Source organism: Mus caroli, chromosome 1, assembly GCF_900094665.2.
Source record: "Mus caroli chromosome 1, CAROLI_EIJ_v1.1, whole genome shotgun sequence".
NCBI lineage: Eukaryota > Metazoa > Chordata > Mammalia > Rodentia > Muridae > Mus > Mus caroli.
The window spans coordinates 28517299-28542848 of record NC_034570.1 but is presented as its reverse complement, the minus strand read 5'-3'; the positions used below and the strand labels follow the sequence as shown (position 1 = coordinate 28542848).

At 45.3% G+C, this 25550-nt stretch overlaps 2 protein-coding genes and 1 long non-coding RNA gene across 5 annotated transcripts in view; 2 read left to right on the top strand and 1 right to left on the bottom strand.

The window, feature by feature from the left end:
* Znf451 (zinc finger protein 451) overlaps window positions 1-8783 on the top strand; it is a 54915-nt gene extending 46132 nt beyond the window's left edge. For all 3 annotated transcript variants that reach the window (XM_021156802.1, XM_021156863.2, XM_021156724.1), the window contains 2 exons: window positions 3051-3116; window positions 8118-8783. In XM_021156802.1, the coding sequence (XP_021012461.1) occupies window positions 3051-3116; window positions 8118-8164 (113 nt within the window). In that variant the 3' untranslated portion in view covers window positions 8165-8783. The remainder of the gene's footprint in view (window positions 1-3050; window positions 3117-8117) is intronic.
* On the bottom strand, window positions 1830-22123 carry LOC110290599. Its single transcript, XR_002377469.1, has 3 exons — window positions 21800-22123; window positions 2902-2906; window positions 1830-1840 (listed from the first exon to the last, which is right to left on the bottom strand). It is a non-coding gene; the product is annotated as an uncharacterized LOC110290599 (long non-coding RNA).
* Bag2 (BCL2 associated athanogene 2) lies at window positions 12501-24444 on the top strand. Its single transcript, XM_021157091.2, has 3 exons — window positions 12501-12755; window positions 21804-21913; window positions 23150-24444. The coding sequence occupies exons 1-3, from the start codon at window positions 12643-12645 to the stop codon at window positions 23557-23559; spliced, it is 633 nt and encodes a 210-aa protein (XP_021012750.1). The 5' UTR covers window positions 12501-12642; the 3' UTR covers window positions 23560-24444.
* Window positions 24445-25550: the final 1106 nt, after the last annotated feature.

Here is a 25550-nt window from a genome sequence, read left to right as displayed (position 1 = left end):
ACCCTGTTTCTAAAGGTAGCAACCCCCAAAAAAAGGCCCTAATAATGAGAAACATGAGACCTGTCTGAAATTTAAAAAAAGTAAAAATAGAAGAGAGTTGAAGATTTTGGCCAATGACCTCAGTGACAGGAAACCAGCTTCTTCTCAGACTGTTAGTAGATGGATTAGCATTTCCCACTTCGGTTTTTTTCTAATATATTTGAAACTATAGTTTTAGTAAAAACTCACAATGAAGAATGTTACTCAAATCAGCAATTATAGTGGATCCGTTGATTTTATAAATTATTATTTTATTTACCCTCCCCTCCCTTTGTGATTTGTAAAATAGTCTCTCATGGCCAAATTGATTTTGAGCTCCAGGCACTCTTGCCCCCACCTCTGAAGTGCAGGGTGTAATGTCATGTGCCACCATGCTCAACTATCCATTTTGAAGCAGTAAAGAACCTGGGCCTGGTGGCACATGGCTGCTAGCCACACCTAGGGAGGCAGAGCCAAAGGGAATTGGGAGTTGTCAGCCAGCTGTGACAAAAGGTCACCGTGTTCATGCAAGATTATAAAGGAAAGTGAATTCTTCCCTATTATACCAAGCCTTAGTTCTGAAGATTTTCTCCTACTCTGTAATTTTTATTTTCATCCACTTAGTCAGAGGTACCCCAGAGGCCCATCTTAGTCCGCTTACATTTTGTTCAGAAATCTTTAATGTAAGCTTCATGTTTCAGAGATGAATGTAACACCTGTCACCTAAGTTTTCAGTAAAATGGCTTTCATTGAGGGTCTACTATTTTACAACCAACACACTTAATTTTTTTTTAAGTCTTATTCAAACATTTAGAATTTAGACACATAACTTCTGTTTTTCAGTCCTCTTTTTTTAGTGCTATGGATTAGACGTATTGGATTATAAGTGTTTGGGGGTGAGGAAGCCATGATATAAGGAAGATTGAGTTACTTACCCATGGCCTCTGCTTGCCTTTTCGTCAGTACCATCCTGCCTGTTATAAGCCAGCGTCCGTGCTGGAGAGGGGTTCTCTCTACTCACCCACTTGCACTGTGTAACTTACTGCCTCTAGCCGTGTGCTTTAAGAGTGTGCTATAGAGCAAAGATGCTGCATTTTGTTTACATAAAGGTATATATTAGATTTTCTCTTTTTGAAGCAATCTTTAAGAATATTTATTGATTGATTGGTTTTTTGAGATAGGGTTTCTCAGTGTAGCCCTGGCTGTCCTGGAACTCACTCTGTAGACCAGGCTGGCCTTGAACTTCCATTTATTTTTATCAGAAGATAGAAATTAGTTGTGAGAGGTCTAGTGCCTCAAAAATAAATTGGCCCTGATGCTGAACACAGTCAGGGAAAGCAGTCAGCATTGTAAATGCCCTAGGATCCGAGTTGAGCCGTTAAACTAACCTCCCGGTCTTTGGGGCATCTCAGATTGTATATATGTAACCTGCAGCTCTGAGACGTGCAGTAGCAGCCCTGGCTGGCTGGCCGTCCACCTTACCTCCACTCTGCGTGGACAGTGTCCTCTCTTGAGAATGAGAAGCAAAGAGAACGAGTTTGCCACAGATAACTGTTACCTGATACTTCATAAGCAGTCTTCTATGAGGACAGACCTAAGACTTTGCTGTATGCATTTTGTTGTAGCTTTACTTTAAATGAGTAAGATCAGAGTAATAAGTAATTTGTGTCTGTAGAGCCAAAGATACAGACTTTTAAATCTATCTTAAGAGAGTGCATATAAAAGCTGCCCTGTGCAGTGAACATCTAGGCATCCAAGGCAGTACCATAGCTGTAGAATTAGGCATTGTTAAACAATTTTTGAAGTAAGTCAGATGGCCAATCTGCCTCTGGCCTCTGAGTCTCTATAGTCCAGTTAATTCTGTACAGAGGGCTGAAAGTGGAAGAATGTTAATGATTTTCTCAGTTTGTGCAATCGATCAGGTGGTTGAGGCCGGAGAACCTGCTCTGCAGCAGTGTGTGCCACACTTGGTTCAGACAGACAGACAGCTCCAAGTATTAGGACCCCCACCAAGAGGTGAAGCACCAGGGACAGTCTGGACCTGTTCTTTTGGCTGACCTAGACTTTACACTGTAGGCACAGAACCTGTTGATACATTTTTTTTTTTTTGTAGGTGTTTGTTCTTGTTGCTGGTTTTTCTTTTTTCTCTCCCTTTGTTCTCTTTTAAAACAAACTTCATTGCACTTTCTTACCCATGTGCACCATGGAGGTCACAGAAGCACATGCAGGCCGTGGGTCTCCTCCCCTGCGCGCTCAGGCGTGACAAGTTCCGTTAGCAGCTGAGCCGTCTCATCAGCTCTTTCTGTTTTTAATATCTGTATTCTAGAAGCTGGATTTTGTTTTTAAACCTAAATAAAATGTTTCTCTAAGACATTGCTTTAAGTATTTAAAGCAATATGTTTAAATAGCAAAACAAATTTCTGCAAAAACATAATGAAGTACAAAAATTTAATTTTTACTCAAATTGTAAGTAAAATCTTAATTTCTGGTGTTTTTCTGTGTTTTTGCAGAAGCAAGTACTAGTTATATTTACTAGTTATATTTATAGTTATATTTGACCTTAATTCAGTCCCTATTATATATTTGTGTGCTATGTATATCTTTCTTACATACAGCTGTATATTGACACATTGATAGATGTTCATTTAAATTTTGATTAAACGTGATTAGCCAAATATATAACAAGGTCATTGGTTATAGCAGAAGTGATTCCCTCCCCCAACACCTGGTCAATCATTGCAGTTTATAGAACCTGGGAGCTTCATTACGAAAGCCATTATGAAACTGGGTGACTTTGTGCCATGTTGCCATTGTCGGTTAAGGCTTTTATTTGTCCTTTATAGCGATGAGTGCCTCTGGTTTGAAAATATAAGCATTAACAACAAGCCCTGCTGGGCCAGCAATGGGGCACCACTGAATAAACTTGGTGTGAGAAAATCTTTGAAAATACTATCATTTGGCTAACCATGGTGGTTCACACCCAGGGCAGGACACGGTGTTTTCAGAGCTGCCTTTGCGTTTCTGTCTTGCAGAGTGTGACAGCGATGATAGCTCTGGCGTGAAAGGATCTCCAGCAGAGGAGCTCAGGGCCACGGAGGGTAAGACCTGCCACCCCAGTGTGTGGTGTCATCTTTAACAATTCCCTTTGCCTTCACTGTCCCAGTATTCCTTCCTCTAAAAAATTCTTCCTTCCGTAAGATGATTGAAAAGGAGATGTAGTCTTCGAAGGCTTGAACACAGTAGCAGGCTTTTGCAGCCTTTATTTTAAAACCTATGACTAATTCCAGGAAATGCCAGTCAAAATTGTGAATTTTAACTACCCACATATTGGGATGTTTGACTTTTGTGGTTTCTGGCTACCCTGGTCAATCTGCATTGTGTGCAGCTGGGTACATTTCAGAACCTCCCCCACTTTGTTATTTTTGCAATCCATTTTATAGTGAGGACATTGAATGTTTTTATGCTTCTTAGTTTATGGAAAGAATTACTGTTAAAATTTTCAAGTAGCCGGGCGTGGTGGCGCACGCCTTTAATTCCAGCACTTGGGAGGCAGAGGCAGGCAGATTTCTGAGTTCGAGGCCAGCCTGGTGTACAGAGTGAGTTCCAGGACAGCCAGGGCTACATGTGGACACCTGCGCTCCTATGCACGGACATACACATATATACCATTAAAAATAAAATAAAATTTAAAAATAAAACATGAACTGAAATCTGCTCCTCAGTGAACCCTTTGGACTTTGGAGTTTCTGGTAATGGTTACAGGTTTGGAATAGTGCTGTTCTGACCGTGTGGACTGAGAGTTCGAGGCATTTCAGAGCCTTCTGGGGTCCCAGCAGGGCGTGGTGGCTCCAGGACCCAAGTCTGGACTGGCTTTACGTTGCATTCTCACCTCTGCTTTGACCTAAAGCTTCTTGTGGCAGATGAATGGGTTCAGGCTTCCTGAGGAGTCACTGAGAACTGGTATTGAAATCTATTCTCTGTCCATCATGTAGACGGTCGCGAAGATGAATAGGTAGGTTAGTCAGTGTTCCCACAGCTTTCCAGAGAGGCTTGCAAAAGCTTGCCAGGTGCATTTGGGAGAGGAAAAGGAGGCACGTAACTTCTCCATTCTCAATAAGAAAGAGCTCTTGGGGGTTGGGGTGGAGGGAAGAAGGGAGAGACTCTGGTTCAGCAGTTAACATCACCGGCTGGCTGCTCTTGCAGAGCAGAGTCAGTTCCCAGCACCCACATCATCTGTGGCCCACGATCATCTGTAACTCCGGTTCCATAGGAATCTGACGCTTTCTTCTGACCTTTCTGGGGACTGCATGCAGGTGGTACGCAAACACACATGTAAGCAGACACTCATACACGTAAAACAAACAAATCATAAAGAAAGCTGCTCCAAGCCTTTCTACCTTCTTACCTTGTTTGTTTGGTTCAGTTTTTACTGGGGTTGAGACATCCTTACTCTCTGTAGCCTAAGCTAACCTGGAACCTGAGCTCCTGCAGCCTCAGCCTCTGGAGTTCTAGGGTTACAGGCATGAGGCAGAGATCCCTCAAACTGGATCTCTCTTTTCCATCCTACTGGACTCTGTTCCAAGTTCACAAATCCTTCTCTCAGCCATGGACTTCACTGACATTTGAACCCAGTCTCAGCACCTGCTGACTGAATGCAAGAGTCACAAAACACGGTCACAAACATGTCCTCTGCTTCATCCCAGAACTTCAGAGTTTGCTGTTCTAATTAAAAGAGAGGATAGTGGATGACTGAAGCAAAAGCACACCCTCTTCTCTCTCTCTCTCTCTCTCTCTCTCTCTCTCTCTCTCTNAAAAAAAAAAAAAATTTCAAGTAACATGCTGGAGACATAGCTCAGTAAAGTGCTTGCTCAGTATGCTGCATAGAGCCAGATGTGGAGGTTAACAGAGACAGAATCAGACACTTAAGGCCACCCTTGGCTGCCTAGTAATCTGGAACTAGTCTGGGCTCATGAGACCCTGTCTCAAACATTTAACAGATCAAAGACTCCAGAAGACAATACCTTAAGTTTCCCACTAGTGAAATTGAAATGCCAGATTATGTCCGTAGACAAGCAGAGGGGCGAGACAGTGTGATTTGTTTCCTGATGGTGCCTTCAGTCCAATAGTCAGCCTACAGCGTCCCCTGCCGCGGCAGGGATCTGAACCCTCCTCTTTCCTTTTCCGTTACATCACTGGTTCTCTCCCTTCCTCATGCTGCTACCCTTTAATACAGTTCCTCACGTTGTGATAACATCCAGCCACAAAATTATTTTCTTGCTGCTGCTTTTTTTTTTTTTAAGATTTATTTATTTATTATATGTAAGTACACTGTAGCTGTCTTCAGACACCCCAGAAGAGATTCAGTTATCATTACAGATGGTTGTGAGCCACCATTTGGTTGCTGGGATTTGAACTCAGGGCCTTCGGAAGAGCAGTTGGTGCTCTTAACCACTGAGCCATCTCTCCAGCCCTTCTTGCTACTTCTTAGCTGTAATTTTGCTACCCTTGTGAATCAAAATATAAATATCTGCTTTCTGGTGCTCGTAGGCAGCCCCTTTTAAAGGGTCGTTTGGCATCCAAAGGGCCATGATGCACAGGTTGAGAGCTGCTACACTACACAGTACACAGCTCGAATGTCATTTCCCTTTGATGGACTGGTTTTGCTTTTGTCTGGTTTTGCTGAGATGGTTGTCTTTTGCACTGTTGAGGCAACCTTGAACTCACAGTCTTACTGCTTCAGCCTCCCTAGTAGCAGAGATTACAGGTAAACACCACATACATAGATACATTTCGCTGGTTTGGGGCAGAGCTATAGCTGCTATCTGTAGAAAGCTGACTGTACCACACCAGGTTCACTTGAATCCTTGTCTTCTCATCCCTGCTGAGCTCCCTGGTGATGATGTTAAGGCCATGCTTATCACTGCTTCACCAGAACCTAGCACAGCATGAGCTACCGGTAATGATTGCTTGTCGGATAGATGAAGTTACAGTAAGAACTTAAAAGTGTGTTAGATCCACCAGACCCTGTCTTCCTGCTACTGGATAATTACTGCAACCTGTTTGAGACAAACTCCAAAAGTTTAGGACTCCTTAAATTAATGTCTTAATCTTTCCCAACAATGTTTTAACAGATGGTGTCAAAGGCAGGTAAATTTGCTTGTGGTTTTTGCTTTGTTGGGGCAAGCTAAGCTGTTCCCTCCTGTGATGGTTGTGTCTGTGAACCAGTATCAAATTCTGAACACCCAGGCAGCCACATAACGTGCAGTGGCTATGCAAACACTGGATCCAGTTGCCTGCCTTAGAGGCTGTATTATAGTCGCTGGCCCATCCTGCATACTTGGGTGTTTATATTCTTTTGCTGTGGATGGTGCTAGATTGATAGAATGACCTCTGGAAATCAAGTGTTACCTCTTCCATTCTTGATACAGATACAATAGGCAGTTAGTCACTTGACTTTTACAATCTAGTTTTGGAAAAACTATATTCCTAATGTGATCATTGGGCTTTTTGATTAGTTTTTTGACAGAAATTTCCCTGAATTCCAGAAACCTAAAGCCCACCTCTCCTTGTCTTTGCAGGTTACTCTGTGCTGGACCCCTCCGGCCAGCCACATGTGTGTCAAGCCTGTAGATGAATTAGTGATGCAAGGCTCTTCATATGGTTTCTGAGCTGACATCCTGTCCAGGCACATGCATGGCTTTATAAATCCTTCTTACACCAGACACTTTTGGGTGCCCTAACTTCCCAGAGAGACCCTGTTACTAAGTTTTCTAACCAGAGTTTAATGGTTGATTGTATGAGCAAAAACCATATTTTGTTGCAGTCTTTGTTGGGTTATTATTTCTGGCTTACAGCACATCCCCCCTATCCCACAGAGCATGCTACATGTTTTGTCCTGAGAGGGTTCTAAGTTAGGGGAAGTAGATGGCTGGCTGCTTTTCATTAACGTTTCAGGTAGTCTTGGGTTTAAATATGGGTCTGCTGTGCTCTTTCTGAATCTGGGTCCAGGATCCCACATTGAGAGCAGACTGCTGACTACCTAACAGTACTTACTGTTAATCAGGCATGGTCAGTGAGGAGGGCAGTAACAATCCCTCAGTGCTCTCCTGTTCTTCTGTTGTTATCTTTCCTTCCTTCCTGTTCCATAGCCAGCATTTAACATGTTTTCTTACATCCTCAGGTTTTCCTCTGTTGGTTTGCCATGTGTGTGTGTGTGTGTGTGTGTGTGTGTGTGTGTGTGTGTGTGCGCGCGCGTGCGTGCGCGTGTGCTGTGTGCGTGTTGAGGGTGGGAGTGCATCCCTGCATGTATGTGGCAGTCAGAAGACTCCTGTGGACTCCAGGAGACTAAGCTCAGGCCATCAAGTGCCCACCATACCCACCAAGCCACCTCTCTGGGCTACCTTGGGAATTCTCCCAATGTGTGTTGCTTTCTTACTTTGTGGCGCTTCTTCCTTTTTACTCTCAGTCTACACAGCTGAGCATTTCTGGCAGAGCAAAACCCTATCTATGGATTCCTAAGGGCATTAAGTGTGTGTCCTTCAGAGTGGAGTCTGGAGTCATCTTTTTAAATTTCTTTGTGTTTTATGCATATTAGTTTTTGCCTTCATGTATGTCTGTACACGACGTGCATGCCTGGTGCCTGCAGAGGCTAGAAGAGCGTTTCGGGTCCCCTAGAACTGAACCTGAGGGTACTGAGAGTTGAGCCTGGATCCTCTGCAAGAGCAGCCTGAGTTCTTAACTTCTGAGCTATGTTTTTAGTTCCAGAGTCCGGCCATTTTATGTATACATAGATTGGAAAGGCACAGCAGTCAAGCTGTGAAGTTGACCCTGTGTCTGCAGCTTTCCTCTCTCAGGGATGAACTTTGTTTTGTTGCAACCTTTTTATGGCTTTCACTGCTTTCTTTGCAGGACTCCACTAATGCCTTTTTACATTTTTAGGTTGTGAAGAGTCTGTTTTAAGAGACTGTATGGCCATTCAGGAACTTGACTGCATTTTAAGTTTGCTACTTGGAAAGAAATGTGTTAATAAAACTCAGACAACACATGATACTTGTCTGCTGTCTGCCCTATTTTAAAATCTTTTTTTTTGTTTAATGCAGATGTGGAATTAGAAGAAGCTATCAGGAGGAGTCTTGAGGAGATGTAATTAAAGATATTACCACACAGCATCAAGTGGCCTTGAAGAGACTCAGGAAAATGACACCTTGACCCTGTTTTCTAAAAGAGACCAGGAAGCTACTAGGATAAATGTATCACAAATGTGTTATTCTTTTCTATGTTCAGAATCTCGTATTTGCTTTGTATTTTGTGCTATTGTGTAAATAATGAATGGAAGGAAGAGAATACATACCAATGGAAACATAAACTCATATTCTAATATGATGGGTGACACGTTTCTCCAACTAACGTAGAATTCATGCATTTAGGTTACAGCCGTTTTCTAGGAGGAAAGGTGTGTAAAGTTCTCTTTCCTTAGCATTGCATCTTTTTTTGTACTTTACAAATGACTCTTTTATTTTTTTAGGAGTGAAAATGAATATAAATAAAAGGTGCCATAACTCAGTTTTTTCCAGAAATTCTCTGTGTTATGTGACCCTAATGTATAATATACCTTGGAGATGACTGTTTATGATTATTAGAAGAGAGCGATACACATTGATCACAGAAACAGATTCAAGTCAGTGAGGTTCCATGTGCTATCATGCAGCTGTATGCTTGCTCTGATTACAGTTGCACCTTACCACAATAAAAACATCTTTAAAGCAGCTAAGATGAAATCTTTTCTATCCCTTTCAGACTTTTGTATGATTTGGAATCAAAGTATATGCATAGACTTAAACTTATTTTAATATAATTTTTTTATATAAATATACTTCTAAAGAAATAGGGCTGAAGTCTAGTCTATTCAGGAATAATTCTTAACTCCTTACAACTTCAGCTTCATGTGGGCTGTCTAGTTCTTCATTGAGTTGATCTGGGATGGCATATTTAGTTCTTAAGGGTCGGCGCTTCATTGGGAGTAAGAACCTTACCAGCGGAAGAAGCAGCGCCTCATTGCCTTGATGTGCGCGTTTCATGATATTTGGGCAGAAATGTCATATAATTTGTCAATATTAAATACATTTCTCTAGCTGGGCATGCCTGTGATTCCAGTACTCAGTCTGAGACAGGAGGACAACATAACAAATTTCTAAATATCAAGCTTATTGTCTTTGCTAAAACAGAAAGATGTGGCTTGAATTTTCTCTTTCCTCTGCAGCACTGGATAATTTAGTCTGAAATGGAATGTCTGGTCTTTCGTGTTCCTACTTCAGGCTCTCCTGGAGGAGTGAGCGAGCGAGCTCCTAGGATGGTCTGTGACATCGCCATCCTCTTGTGCTTTCTGAGTAGCCCTACGTAGACTTTTTAGTAGATATTATAACTTGAGAGTTATTCATATTGCAAAATCAACCAAAGTGTTGTTTATTTTTCTTCTGTTTTTGTTTTCTTATTTTATTTCATGTATATGGGTACACTGTCGTTGTCTTCGGACACACCAGAAGAGGGCATCAGATCCCCATTACAGATGGTTGTGAGCCACCATGTGATTGCTGGGAATTGAACTCAGGACCTCTGGAAGAGCAGTCAGTGCTCCTAACCACCGAGCCATCTCTCCAGCCCCCTGTTTTTGTTTTTAAGTTGGTGTCACTGTGCATCCCTAGCTGCTTTGACATTTTATGTTAAGGTGTCAAGCAAGGCCATTAAAGGTACTCCTCAGACCTTAAAGACACTTGCAGGAGTTTGCTAAATAGCAAAATGGGCATCCCTGAAAGACGTGGAGCTCATCTAAGCATGGTGTGTACCGACCGTCTCTGAGGGAGCTTCAGGGTTAAGAATGTGGCTTAGTGGCTGCACAGCATGCACAGCATTTTGAGCTGAACATTGTGGTTTGACAAGAAAGGGGTATTTCAGAGACGACTAAGAAGAGGTAATGTCATCACCATTAACTGCATTTCTACTTACTAATGTTATAAATGTTATAAAACTGCTTTGTAATTTAAACAGGAGTCATTAGTAACAAAGTTGTAGATTACTATCACAAGTATATTTGTAATATTAATTTTGTTCATTCCATTATTAATTCATCTTTTCACAAGTTATTGTGAATCTACCATGTGACAGCAATTGCTTGAAGTACCTGAGATGTGACCATGATCTTGAGTGCTCCTGCTCTACTGCTCAGACGTGGAAAGTGGGCTATATGGACAGTATTAGATAATAAGCAAGCAGATAAAACTATTGGCCGGGTGGTGGTGGCGCACGCCTTTAATCCCAGCACTTGGGAGGCAGAGGCAGGCAGATTTCTGAGTTCAAAGCCAGCCTGGTCTACAAAGTGAGTTCCAGGACAGCCAGGGCTACACAGAGAAACCCTGTCTCAGAAAACAAACAAAACCAGAAAAACCAAAAAAATTCCGTATCTGTTGGGTGATGTGCGGACTGAAGAAGGGAGGGTAATGTACAGGGTTGGAACTGAGCTTACCTGCAGCTCTGGGGATCATCAAATCTGGGGCAGCATCTTGCTGTGTAGCCTAGGTTAGCCTCCAGCTTGCTGGAATTACAGATAGGCGCCACTGGGCTCAACTCAGAAGACATGTTTAACATCCAGGGAAGTTTTCACTGATAAATGAGCTTAAGCAAAGAGTCGAAGGAGCCTAAGGAAAGAGCAATGTGAAACACTTACAAGATGGCCCCTGACTTTGAGAGATGCTGCCTATGTTTACCCTGATGAGCCACTGGAGGTTTCGAAGAGTTTATGGTACAGTCTGCTGTGCTTGAATACTGTGTTGAGGGTACATGGGAGAGGCAAGACATATGCTGAGAGAGCAGATGGGGCTCTGCAGTCATCCAGGTGAAGACTGACCAGATGAGGATGTGTTGGTGGAATCAAGGATTCTGAAGGTAGACCTGGTACCTATTAATGGATTGTATCTAGGATACAAGAGTGAAAGAGCCCAGGGTGATTCTAGGCTAGGTGACTGAAGATTACCTGTTTTGCTGATTGTGAAGCCAAACTAGGCACCGCCAGGATACAAAAGACAAAGATTTGCAACCTGCACCAGGCAGGAAGAGTTCCAGAGCCATTACCAAAGCAAAGCTCTCCACAAACTCAGGAAGCACTGAGGGATTATTTTTTCTTTGAGGAATCCTGTACATACTCATGAAGGAAGCATGCTCAGTTTAAAGTCATAATTTATATAAGGAAAAGAGCATAGACGCGTCATTAGACAGGAGCATACCTGTAGTAATTTAGTCTGGAGATGCCTCTGCATGTTCAACTTGTGGAGACATTAAAACAAACATATTTGAAGATACCTGCCATTTTAGTTACTTTCCTACTGCTGTGATAAAACACCACGACCAAGACAACTTGTAAAAGAAAGCATTTAATTGGCCTTAGATACAGAGGGTATCTCTATGAGTCTATGATGGCTGCAGAGACATGTCCTGAGCACTCAGATCTCAAACCCAAGCAGAGGCAGAGAGACACTGGGAATAGCTTGGTCTTCTCAAACCTGCCCACAGTGAGTGATACACTTCTTCAGCAAGGCCACACCTAGGCCTCCCCAGTGTTCAAGTGCTAGAGAGCCGCATCTCATTCAAACCACCACATCTGCCTGGCTTCGTTGCCAACCCAACAGAGCTATGTCTGCAGCCACTTTTATTTTTCCTTTGACATAAGCGCTTGCTGAAGCTACCCAGCCTAGCCTTGAATCCACCTTGGCCCAAGTTACACAACCCCTTGTCAGCCTCCAGAGGAGCATTAGACCTGAGACCTGCCCAAGTTCAGACTTTCAAGATGTCCACAAAATGTTCAGATTTCACGGCTGTGTCGTGAGATGACAGTGTTTAATGAAGCCAAGATAATCCACCGTTTATTAGTATTAAGATGAGTTCGGGGTGGAGTGTGGGTGGGGACAGGATTAGAAGCTGTACTTAAGGGGCTTGTCTCTGTTCCGTAACCTGGTGGCTTTGAGTTCTGGGTAAAGGATGTAAATGTACTTTGTTTCCCATTTTCTGTACGCTGTACACTGAAAGGACAAAACACAACTTTAAGATGCGGCTTCGTATTTCAGACCTACTGACCTCTGCAGCTTCTGACATATGAGCCTACTGAATATCATTCGCAGAGGGTTTAAACAAGTTATGTGTGAAAGTAATAATCCTTTCATTGGAAAGGGGAGACAACACAGATGCACTTGGCTTCTCCTTATTTGGAGCCTGTGGTCTAGGCTTTCCCTGTCCTCTCCCGAGCCTGCCTGGTCACCGGACAGGTCGAGCAAGTAGAGACTGCCCTAGGGTGCACTGGACTGTCTCCTGCTCTTCTCACGGGCTGCACCCACTTCGTCCTTGCTGTGAATCGTGGGTGCTGGGAGGGCCGGCGGAGGCCCTGGGCGCCAGGGCAGGGTCCCCCACCCTGGCGTGCCCGCGGCTGCGACCGCGCCTGCCCTTGTTTGGCCGCACGGCCTCGGGGGTGGAGAGCCGGGGAGGTGGGGGCGGTGCCGTCCGCGTCAGCGGCGCCCGTGGTGACGGCGACGTGCGGCTCGCGCCACTGCTGCCCGCGGACGCCGAGGACCCCCGGAGCTCATGGCCCAGGCGAAGATCAGCGCCAAGGCCCACGAGGGCCGCTTCTGCCGCTCGTCTTCCATGGCCGACCGCTCCAGCCGCCTGCTGGAGAGCCTGGACCAGCTGGAGCTCAGGTGAGGGCCGCGGGGCGCGCACAGGGGCGGGCGCGGGCGGGGGCGCGCTCCGGTTGGGCTCCCCTCCCCCGGCCCGGCAGAATGGCGAGCAAGTGCGGCTTGCAGAACTTCCAGAATCTTCTGCGCGGTCCCCCTCTGCCTTTAACTTTTCTGCTTCCAGGAGGGAGGCAGCAGGTTGGTGTGGTCCCCCCTCACCCCACACTGGAGTAAGTTTCTTTGCCCCAGATCACTTCATAGTAACACAAGTGTAAGGGGGAGGTGGGGTATCCAGGACGGCCCCTCCCGGGGATCATCGAGAATCGGACTCATGAGAGACCGCGCGAGGTACCGAAGTTGGATACCATCCTTCATTCTCTCAACCACGTGCAATGCCCTCTGCAGTCTGTCCGTGTTTGTTGTACATTTAGAAGACACGGCTGACACCTTGGAAGTGCCAATCGCAGGCCTGAAAACACCAAAGGCAGGAGTCACACTCTCCCTAAGATTCTGACACGGGGACAGCCTGGTCGTAAAATTTCTAACTCATGAATACTACTAACAAATGCTGTGAACACTTGGTTGGCTTTAACCACATGAGCCTTATGTATCTGGTGGAAATGTTAACGTCTTCAAAGTTGTGCAAGTTTTGATCATGTGCAGGTGTTCCATGAAAATCTTATCAAGATGCCCTGACACACACGTTGCTCCCTAGTTTTCTCTGGGTTCTGCGTAAGCAGAAGACTATGATCCAAAATTATAAGAGGGAGATGAATCTCCCTCCACGCAGCCACCAAACACAGGGAAGTGTGTCTGCACCGCAGTATTCGTTACTCAGAGGCCCTCATTACTGTTACTATTAGGAGAAAAGAACTGGAAGGTGAGAAAACTTTCACTGTCTCTGGAGTAGCCACAAAAGAAACCTGAACCCTATGTCCCCCAACCCGGAGGGAGACAAAGAGACATGCACTGTGAAAGGGGACTCAGCCTTAAAGCCCCTCTGAAGAGAGGGGAATGTTTCCTTGTGCGAGGTAGGCTCTGACCTTTGACAGTATATTCCCAACTGCTCCGATTTTTTTCCTTGAAAGGGTTCAGGAAGTTGTGACTCTTCACGCTGAGTCATTGTTCTGAACCCTTACTTAATTAAGCCTGTGTGCTGAGTCCTTGCTCTTCTCCTGGGGGCCTCTTGAAAGTCTGGAGTTTGCATAGACATTCTAGTGTCTGATTACTATCAAAGGAATCCTGAATACCGCACATAAGCGATTAAATTACGTTACTTATTAACAGTTGCGCTGAAGGGGGTTTATTTCTGTGTTTAATGGTTCAAGGCCTTTATCAGTAACTGCAGATTTCTGTAAGTCTTGTTTCTCCCTTAAAAATGTAATGAGCACTTAGAAGTAAGTATGTCAGAAGGGGCAAAGAAATAGAAAGAGATGCTGCCTGGGAAGGTTTAGGGGCCCTTTTTAGAAGCCACCTGGACAGTGCCACAGAGCACGACAGTATTCAAAATTAGACTTTTTAAATATGGGGACGATGCTCCTGTGACTCCCCCTAGCTTCCTTAGTGTACACGTCTGAGGACAGCAGTGGACAGGGTACTACTTGAAATCACTGGATTGTTGCCTGTGCGATCTTCCATTCAGGTGAATGGGTTCTGTGAACAGCAAAAGCCTGCTCCCTCGTGAGACTGAAACCACACCCAAGGCTTTCTGTCCTGCAGGATGCACTGACCTTTGGGGCATCTAAAAATGCTTTAAAATGTTTAGCCCTGTTTTACAAGCTGGTAAAGGGTGCCATTGGTTTTAAATGGCTTATAATATTACAATTAAAAACTTTTTAAATTAAAATATTCTTACATTAAAAAAAAATTTTTTTAACTACATCTCCTTTCCTGTGGTGCTTTCTCTAAAAAGATAATCCTGGGGCTGGTGAGATGGCTCAGTGGGTAAGAGCACCCGACTGCTCTTCCAAAGGTCTAGAGTTCAAATCCCAGCAACCACATGGTGGCTAACAACCATCCGTAACTCGCCCTCTTCTGGAGTGTCTGAAGACAGCTACAGTGTACTTACATATAATAAATAAATAAATCTTTAAAAAAAAAAAAAAGATAATCCTGTCCTTTCCTGATTTTCATGACCAGTTCTATGGGGACTCTGCACATGCTAAGGCTAAATACTGTACTTTTTAGTGGTTGTAAATAATCCACGTTAGCATTAGTCTGTAGGCTAGGCCGCGTGTCTCTGTGGGAGTTACCATTATCTGTATTGTACAGATGAGAACTTGAAGCTCAGATATATACAGTGTGTCTCAGTCCAGAGCAGTGGACTTCGCCTAGAGACCAGCTGCTCAGACCAACACCATTTGTCCTGGTCTTGAATATCACTTTTCAAACTGTCCAGCTGATATGTGAATGAATATGATTTTACTAAAGGAGGGGAAAATCGATTTAGCATTTGATTCAGTAAACCTTGAAGACCTAGAACGTGCCAGTTATCGAGTAGCTGCTCCAGGGCTGGGGTTTGGACATTGGCCAAGGAGGGATAAATGATTGGCAGGACTGGGAGGCTGGCTCTTTACACATCTCCCAAAACCGACCCCCCCCCCCCCTGTAGTGAGCAGCTCCTTTCCAGTTCACTCAGCCAGGAAAGGGTGACTGCCAGCGGGAGCCAGGGAAACGGGCCACCCGCCTACTTTGTTTTCTTACTGTTTAAGGTTCCTGTTAGGATGCGCCAGTGTTCCAGGACCCACGAAACAAGTTGACACCATATTTAATTTGGAGTAACAGTCTGTAATTTAGAAGGAACACTTTTCGTGCACACTGTAATTTCAACCTTATAAAGCCCCTGGGAGAGGAGGGCATTATCTTTTATCAATGAGAGCGCTGGGGTGCGATGGGTCTTAATTGGAAGGATGTTTGCTTAGCATGTTCACAAGCGTAGGCTTGATCTCTGGCTTCAGAAAGCCAGCATAGTGGTGCATGCCTGTAGCCCAAATCCTAGAGTCGTGAAGATTTGGTCATCCTGGGCTACATAAGGAGTTCTGGGTCAGCCTGGGACACATGAGACCCTGTCCGGGGATAGAGGTGGAAGAAACTGAGGGACTAGGTGCCTTGCCTTACTGGTTAGTGGTTCATTCACGCTGACAGTGAATGAAATACAAGCATTTTGATGACTGGGAAAACCAATTCCTGACAGTATCGGGATGTTGAGGGTCTCACGTGGAGTCTGGTCTATGAGTTTAAGAATGTGTTTTAGAAAAAGCCCCCTTCGCATAAATCCACAGAGATGAGTGGCGGCCACCTCCCTGTTTATGAAAGCACGCAATTTTGTCATTGCCAAATGAGCCGGTGTTCGTGATAGTATGTACAGATTGGCCACCGTGAAACCAGCGCGTGCTGACGTCATACGTATCGGTTGACTCGTGCTGAATTTCTCAGTCAGTTCGGTCAGTCACCTTGTTAAACTTCAATCCTGCTTTGTTTCGTTCGGCCCCAGCCGAGGTCTCCTTATCTTTGGTGTCTGGTGGGGTGTGGAGGAGGAAATTTCCGCAAAGTCAGCAGTAGCTCCTCACACAGCTGGTGGTTGGCTTGCAGTTTTGTGCGCTGCTGTTTAGGGACGGCTGCCTGCACCTGACATTTTATACTTCCACCGCCATGGCAGGCTCAGGAGACACCTGCGGGCTGGGGACCAGGTGAGGGTGCTCCAGCTTTATGCTTGTGAAAATTCTCTCTACAATACCTTTGCCAAAGCCTGCTTAAGGTGATGTGGAATTTTCTAGAAGCTCTGCCCAGTCAGCTGCTTTGTGAGGGTGTGTTCTTTCACGTTTTGAACAGGTAACACACGTAGCTGCTCCCTGGATCCCAGTCCACACAGAACTGCCCCTTGCCAACAAGAGAAGAGTCATCGCTTGAGTGTATTAAGATTGTGTTTATATATATCTGTCCCAGCTACTTGAGGAATGATAGGGAGGCAGGCAGCATTTAAGGGTCAGTCACTAATCGCAAACTAACGGGAAAGCTACGTAGGCAACGTTTTGTGAATCGAGTTTTAAGTACAGCAATAGCCGATAAAACAGTGCGAATGGTCTTAAACAAGCCAAGCGGTGAAGAATGCTGACTTAGTAACCATGAAGCCCTAGAAGTTCCATCACCAAGACTTCTAAACCAGGCATGGGATATGCTTGTAAAACCAGCACTAGTGGGCAGAAGCTGATGAAGCAGCAGTTCAAGTGTGTTCCAAGCCAGCCTGCGATACAGGAGGTCCTGTCTCAAAAAAGAAGAGGTACGGTTATGTGTGTGTGTGTGTGTGTGTGTGTGTGTGTAAAACAAAACAGTGTTCTCCTGGCTAGTTTTAAAGAAAAGAACACAAGTTACAGCCATGTGGGAGAAAGAACTCTCAGTTGTGAAAATGCCTATTAAGATCAAGCTGTAGGGGACTGGAGAGATGGCTCAGCAGTTAAGAGCACTGGCTGCTCTTCCCTAGGTCCTGAGTTCAATTCCCAGCAACCACATGGTAGCTCACACCATCTGTAATGGGGTCTGATGCCCTCTTCTGGTATTTGGGCATGCATGTGGATAGACACTCATACATTAAATAGATAAATAAATAAATCTTTTTTTTTTTTAATATCAAACTGTAGGCAAGATCTCGACTTCCTAACACTGGAACCCTTTCATACAGTTCTTCATGTTGTGATGTGTTCCCCAGCCATAGACCTGTAGAATTGCTACTGTTATGAATTGTAATGCCAATCTGTGTTCCCCAATGGTCTTAGAGGACCCCTGTGAAAGGGTTGTTTGATCCCCCAGAGAGGTTGTGACCCACAGGTTTAGACCAACTGACTGTGTTAGGTCTTTTTTTTGGGGGGGTGGGGGTTCGAGACAGGGTTTCTCTGTATATCCCTGGCTGTCCTGGAACTCACTTTGTAGACCAGGCTGGCCTCGAACTCAGAAATCTGCCTGCCTCTGCCTCCCGAGTGCTGGGATTAAAGGCATGTGCCACCACACTCAGCTTCTTTTTGATTAGTGATTTGTGTTTAAGAAACCCATGCATTGTGGATGGGGCTGTGCTTAGGCTGGAGGTCCTGGGTTCTATAAGACAGCAAGCTGAGCAAGCCATGAGGGAGCAAGCAAGGAAGCAACATTCCTTGTGGCCTCTGCCTCAGCTCCTGCCTCCAGGTTCCTGCCCTGTGGTCTGAGCACCGGAACTGCCTGATGTGATGAACTGTGATATGGAAGAGTCTGGAAAATAAGCCTTTTCCTCCCCAGGTCGCTTTTGGCTATGGTGATGTATCACAGCAATAAGAACTGTGACTAAGTCAAGCTCCACAGGAGGTATTAGTCTCCTTAACAGAAAGGAAGAGGGAAGCTGTGAACATTCTTGCCCAGGGGAAAATCTTTTAAAAGATCCTAAGTATAAGGAAGAATGCTGTAAAAACAGCAAATGAAAGGCCCATGGCAAATGTATAGATATATAAATAAGTGTATTCCACTGGCAACTTGTATTATGTTATGTATAAAGAACTTTCTGATTACATATATATGTATGTATATATATATATATATATATATATATATATATATATATGCTGGAGATCAAACCCGAGGTTTTACAAACTGAAGTGCATTCTGTATGACAAAGCTCTATCCCTAGCTCAAAACAGTCTTTTGTTTGTTGTTGTTGTTTTTGTTTTTCGAGACAGGGTTTCTCTGTGTAGCCCTGGCTGTCCTGGAACTCACTCTGTAGACCAGGCTGGCCTCGAACTCAGAAATCTACCTGCCTCTGCCTCCCAAGTGCCGGGATTAAAGGCATGCACCACCACTGCCCGGCTCAAAATGGGTTTTTTATACATAGATAAACTTTCTCCTAAGTTGTGTCCTTTTACATCTGTTGTGTTAGTTAGCTCCACAGACTCCCTGCCATAACCGATTACTGTACAGGAACCCTTTTTAGAACAGCCCTCATCCCGCAGTCATCTCACATTTAATACGAGTGTTAGAATGGAATCTGGCCTGTGAGCATCTGTGCATCATTTCCCTAAAACACGGGAGTCATAATTAGAGTTCCTAATTATAGACATCTCTCACTCGTGCCAGCTGGGCCTCCTTCCTACCTACTGGGCTTATGTATCTGCCAGAGGACAGTACTGTAATCCAGGGAAGCTGGAGGGGGCTCTTGCCCTGCCTTACTTTGTGGCCAGATTTGTACATACAATCCTCGTCTGCTTTTACTGGCTCTTAGAGACAGGCTGTGAGTGTCACACCTAACGGCTACTTGCTATTTTGGGGTTGACAGGTGGGTGATGGGGATGAGAATGGAGGTCTTGGGGTTGCTGTGAGCTAATAAAAGGTTGGTGAACCAGTTCCCTCCCTGGCTAGTGGTCTGGTTTGAATGCCTGCCCATGGCCTCACCTCTAGGGTCATCTGTCAATATTTCTCTACAAAAGCTGGAAATGTGGTCACTGTAACCTGTAAGAAAAGTGACCTGGAAACAGAAATCTCTTAAGTAGGTGAGATTTTTTTTCTTTTTTTCTTTCCTCTCCTCTCCTCTCCTCTCCTCTCCTCTCCTCTCCTTTCCTTTTCTTTCTTTTTGGTTTTTTCAAGACAGGGTTTCTCTGTGTAGCCCTGGCTGTCCTGGAACTCACTCAGTAGACCAGGTTGGCCTCGAACTCAGAAATCTGCCTGCCTCTGCCTCCCAGGTGCTGGGATTAAAGACGTGCGCCACCACTGCCCAGCTTTCTTTTGCTTTTCATGAGTCAAACACACTAGGTTTGTTCTCCGTGTGCAGTAATAGTAGTTATGTGTGTGTGTGTGTGTATGTTAATGAATAAAGTGTGCTATGGTACAATCAGGGTTTTATACCAAAATCTTTAAGAGGCTTTCCCTTTAAATTTGGGAAAAGGCAAAACCCCATCCCTGCAACTGTCTAGTACAGAACTAGAAGACAGCAGTCAATGCTGTAAAGAGACAACAATTGTTTTAAAGACACAAAGGTTTCTAAAAGATGGTATGATCATCTAGGAAGAAATGATAGATGGGGCAGGTAACCGTTCGACTTTAATGCCATTGATATGGCCAGCTGCAAGCTGAGCCAGCAGAAACAGCATGTCTCCAGCAGTAATAATTGACCGAGATGTAATTACAATTTTCTGCAACAAAATCCATAAGGTCTCTAGAGCACTCAGAAATCCATAAGGCTTCATTGAAGAATATTTAAAAGCTAATAAAAAAATCTATAAAACTGAAGAAAGTGAGGGCTCAGTGGTTAGGAATACTGACTGCTCTTCCAGAGGTTCTGAGTTCAATTCCCAGCAACCACATGGTGGCTCACAACCATCTGTAATGGGATCTGATGACTTCTTCTGGTGTGTCTGAAGAGAGCATCAGTGTACTTATGTACATTAAATAAGTAAATCTTAAGAAAAAAACTGAAGAAAACAAGATATAAATTAAATTACATTGTCAAAAAGGGTGTCAAATTCCGCGCGCCCTACCCCATTTTTTAAAGAAATCAAACTTGTACAGTTTATGTGGTGGGATAAATATCTATGTTATCTTTACAGAATAACCATTGGGGGTGGGGAGGCCATTCTACCAATTATTACATGGGACAGAGCCCGTGATGATGTAAGGCAAGTGTGGGGTGAGGGTAGCCAGTTTCATCACGGGAGAGATTAAAAAGGTGCACTTTGTATAGGTAGAACAGGATCTGATGTGATGTCAGAGTCTATTTCGGGGGACTTAACAAATAAATACCAGGAAGGTAAAACTATAAATAAAATATGGAAAAATATTATGACCAGAGTATGAGAAAAGCAACTTAAAACTTCAAAAGTATAAGCCACACACAAAGCCACAGCAGACTGAAAACTCTTCCTATCGTTCAGGAATCATAGGCAGGAAGGCCAGCCTGCATTATGCCGGGAAAGCCTGTTGCAAAATAATAGCAGTAATAACAGCAGCAGCAGCAGCAACAACAACAGGGTTTGAGAGGTGGCTCAGTGGTTAAGAGCACTGGCCGCTACTGTAGAGGGTCTGGTTTGGTTCCCAGCATCCATCACAACCATCCATAACCCCAGTTCCTGGGGAGTCCGCGCCCTCTTCTGCCCTCTGCGGGCACGTGCATGATGCACTTAGATGCAGCCAAAGCACTCAGGCACATAACAGCAAACCTGTAAGTAAATTGAGGCTCCCTTAGCTGGATAGGCTAACACATGCGGGTCATCCCAGGGGCTTGCGGCTGAAACCGAGCACAGGGCCACCCTGGGTAATAGAGTTCTGGGTTTATCTTGGGGGCGGGGGGTGGTATCTCTTTGGTGAGGGCCAACTTCAAAGCTCACAGGACAGATGATTACGGATTATCGTGTCTGACCAGTAAGGAGTCAATGTGTTGAACATGCAGACTCCAGCTCAAGTCACTGAAGTGAGTGTGAGTGGCCATCTCTGAGTGGTCAGAGTGAAGAGAATTCTACACAGGACAGCGCAGCACTGATCCCCAGGAACTGGGCGGTTCTGAAGAGTAAGCCGGGAAGAGATTGAAAGAGGGACCCAGAGAGAGAGAGAGAGAGATGGCTACAAATTCAAAATCCAAGTGTACTAATAGAGAGTTTTTAAAGAACAAATCCACGTAAATGAGCATGGAGTCTAACACTGCCCCGAGCAGGAAACAGCCGAGCATGCAGGGTCCAGAGAGAGTGGCTGCTGCCTGCTGCCTAAGCACCGAGGCAGGAGGATTGCTGCGAGTTCTAGGCCTGCCTTTGACAGAACAGTAATACCCAGGGAAGAAACTGTTTGAAAGTAATGCCATTCACTTGTTTTCTTTCTGAGACAAGGTTTCTCTGTTTAGCCCTGGCTGCCCTAGAATTCTCTTCGTAGACTGGGGTGGCCCCCAAACTTGGAGGTCTACCTTCCTGGGATTAAAGGTGAGAGGTCTCTCACCTTGGCAACTAAGAAATACATTTTAAAAAGTGTTCTTGCTGTCCTTTAAACTTGAGCTGATTGAGGCGGCAGCTGAGGACAATCACCAGGAAGGACACTGTTCCCATAACAACTGTTTTGTTTTGCCCATTCACACAGGGTGGAAGCTTTGAGAGACGCAGCTACTGCTGTTGAACAGGAGAAAGAAATCCTTCTGGAGATGATCCACAGTATCCAGAACAGCCAGGACATGAGGCAGATTAGCGACGGTGAGAGCTGTTTCCAGACGGGCGCCTTAGAGGCCGAGGGAGTCTGTGCTGCGCATGAGTCAGGGCTTGCCTGACTTTGGGTGTGCCTAACCCAGTTCAGCAGTAACAGCAGCTGGGGTGCACCTGCAGCTGTGGGTCCGCTGTCCGTCGGTCCGCTGCCTGTCTGTCGGTGCTCTTCCCTTCAGTGCTCCCCTAACACTGGCAGGGATGATGGGAGAAGCCATGTGAGTGCCAGCAGGGTGGGCAGGTAGTACAGCCCTGCAGCTCACCTCACTCACACAGTTTTTTTTTTTTTTTAACAAGGTCCTGACTGCAGGTACAATAAAAGCAGAGGGACTAGGCAAAAGTAGAGATTAATTGAGATGATCTGAGGCAGAGCCGGCAAGTGCATTGTCGAGGTCATCTGAGCAGTATGACAGTCCTGAGACAATGGGCTAGAGAGCTGCGGAGATAAGCAGCTGAACTCCCAGATCCAAAATGCTTTCCATCAACAATGCCTAGCCTGTTTATTCACCATCGTGGTAAAAGATCAATGACTAAGAGAGTTCTGGAATGGGAAAGGACAGGAATTGTGGACGGTTTTGTGTAAATCTTGTAAGTACACTGTAGCTGTCTTCAGACACTCCAGAAGAGGGCAACAGATCTCATTACGGATGGTTGTGAGCCACCATGTGGTTGCTGGGATTTGAACTCAGGACCTTCAGAATAGCAGTCAGTGCTTTTAACCGCTGAGTCATCTCACCAGCCCCATGTAAATCTTGAAATGTTACCAGAGTTCATGGCTGCCACAGCTTCCAGTCACTGGCCAAGGTCAGCTTGAGTATGTCTGCTGGGGAGGAGGCCAGGACTTGCTGAGGAGCCCACTGGCCCTCCATTCCTATTGTTCTTTCTTGGCTGGCAGTGGGTGGTGTATTCTGATGAACGTGCACAGTGTCCCCGCCCCCGCTGTGAGCCCTCGCCATCCTGGCTAACCTCTGCTCGCTCTGAAGTTGCTTGGCTGCATCCCAGCTGCCCATGCCTCTGCCTTCTGTGGACACATGGACTCAGGATGATCTCTGGCCCTAACTGTGTGAAGACTTTTCCTCAGTTATGCTGATATGCCGTAGTAGTTTTGGCTTTTATCTTTAGAAAAATTTACAGAAGTGCTTACAGAAACTAGAGATAGCGCAAGTGCATGCTGTGGCGTTGCTGACGAGGGGAGTTTCTGCCTCATACTGACTGATGTTTCGTGTTTAGGAGAAAGAGAGGAACTAAACCTGACTGCCAACCGTCTGATGGGCCGGACCCTCACGGTTGAGGTCTCGGTGGAAACGATCCGAAACCCCCAGCAGGAGGAATCCTTGAAGCATGCCACGAGGATTATAGACGAGGTGGTCAGCAAGTTCCTAGATGACCTGGGGAATGCCAAGAGCCACTTAATGTCACTTTATAGTGCCTGCTCATCGGAGGTGCCACCTGGGCCGGTGGACCAGAAGTTTCAATCGATAGTCATCGGTTGCGCTCTTGAGGATCAGAAGAAAATCAAGAGGCGATTGGAGACTCTGCTGAGAAACATTGACAACTCTGACAAGGCCATTAAACTCCTAGAGCACGCTAAAGGAGCTGGCTCCAAAAGCCTGCAGAACACTGACGGCAAATTTAATTAGCCTTCAAATCCACCGGCCCTTACAAAAGATGTAGAAAAGAAAATTACTATTTTCAATAGCTAGGTCTCTATGTTAGGCATAACCACTTAGTTGATATTGGTAGTTATTGCAGATGGGGAAGTATTCCAGTGTTGGCAGACACAGGTAACACTTAACACTAGGAATATTTCAGTCACCTACTTTGAAGTTTTGGACAGTGTTCCCGTCTTGAACTGGACTCTAGCACTGTATATTTAACTTCTGAAGATGCACACTTAGTGTGTGGGGGGGAGTAAAAAAGTGGGGGGGGGGAGCGGCAAAAGTCCCACTGCCCTTTCCTTGACTTCAGCACAGAGCACCCAGCCCCTGGAGCAGTGCACTCACACCGCAGTGTGAAAAGAACACCCAGCCCTGGAGTGGTGCATTCACACCAGTGTGACCAAAGCACTCAGCCCCTGGAACAGTGTACTCACAGCACAGTGTGAACAGAGCACCCAGCCCTTGGAGAGGTGTACTCACACCAGTGTGAACAGATCACTTAGCCCTTGAGCAGTGTACTCACAGCACACAGTGTACCGAGAAGGATAAACATATCAGAACTTCACCCTGCATGTTCTCCATGTTTCGGGCATCTGTTTTCTCTATGCATATGCATCTCATACCATGAATTTTTAGGTGTGTGTGTAAGCATGACAAATGTGAGGGGCCCACCTTCATTTTACCACTGTGAAGCTTCGCCCCCCACCCTGTGTCCTGCAGGGCACCCCTCCAGGGCCAGTGCTGACCACTCTCTTCATGTGCTGCCTTGAGCTCACGCGTGTGCGGCCGGAGCACTTGCCCAACCACTTCCCTGTGGGCAGTTGGATGGTTTTGTTGCTGTGACTAGAACATACTTGTATCTGCTGAGCTTTATTCTGTTCTTGGTCTTTTTTTTGTATAAAATTCCATTAATGGGTTCATCAGGCCAAAGGATATATACATTTTCATGGCCTAGAAACATATTTCTAAATTTTTATAAGTTATATCAGTTTGTACTGTCTTCAGTAATTAAAAGAATACATTTCTCTGTACTTCTAGCATTGGCCATTATTTTTCTACCATCAGACACAAAGCCTTCTATTTAATGGGTACCTTGTTTCCTAAGAAGGCTGGCCAGCGTGGTCATCTTCCCAAGTTCTTTTTTTTTGTTGTTTTGTTTTTTGTTTTTCGAGACAGGGTTTCTCTGTGTAGCCCTGGCTGTCCTGGAACTCAATCTGTAGACCAGGCTGGCCTCAAACTCAGAAATCTGTCTGCCTCTGCCTCCCAAGTGCTGGGATTAAAGGTGTGCGCCACCACGCCCAGCATCTTCTCGAGTTCTAATTAAAGGTAAGTATGCCGCTGACGCAGCAAGCCCTCAGCTACTTTGACCTGCTACTTATATGGACTGCCATCCTCCCTGCAGACATCACTGAGCTGAACTCCCTGTCCCGAAGTGCTAAGTTAGCCCCTAGGGAAGCTATCACCACCTAGGCCAGCAGGCTTGATGCCTGTTACCAGAGGCTCACTGTTAAGGTATTTTGTCACCTGGTTCTTCACCAGCTTCTTAAACTTTAAAAACAAACAAAAAGCACATTTTAAAAAAGTATACCCATCTCCCTTAGGTTCTCAAATGTCAGCGTCTGATTCCTTTGTACTCTGGTAAGCTATGCCCATCTCCCTAGCTCACTCACCCCGTACTCACCAGAGCTTCCCTCATGAAGTCTGGCCACCTCCTTGACCTTTGTATCCCCTCCATTATTTCTCACTGTGAGTGTGTGTTTGTGGGGGGGGGGGGTGCATACCCACAGAGACCAGAAGAAGGCATGCAATATCCTGGAGCTGGAGTTACAGGCAGTTGTGAGTTGCCCGAAGTGATGCATTGTAGGAGAGCCCTTGTGCTAGCCCCCACTAGTTCTGCTTCTCAAGACCCCTCTCTACACTGGCTCTTATGAAGCTGCTTTCTGCCTTTGCCGTTCTGTAGTGTGGGCACTTAC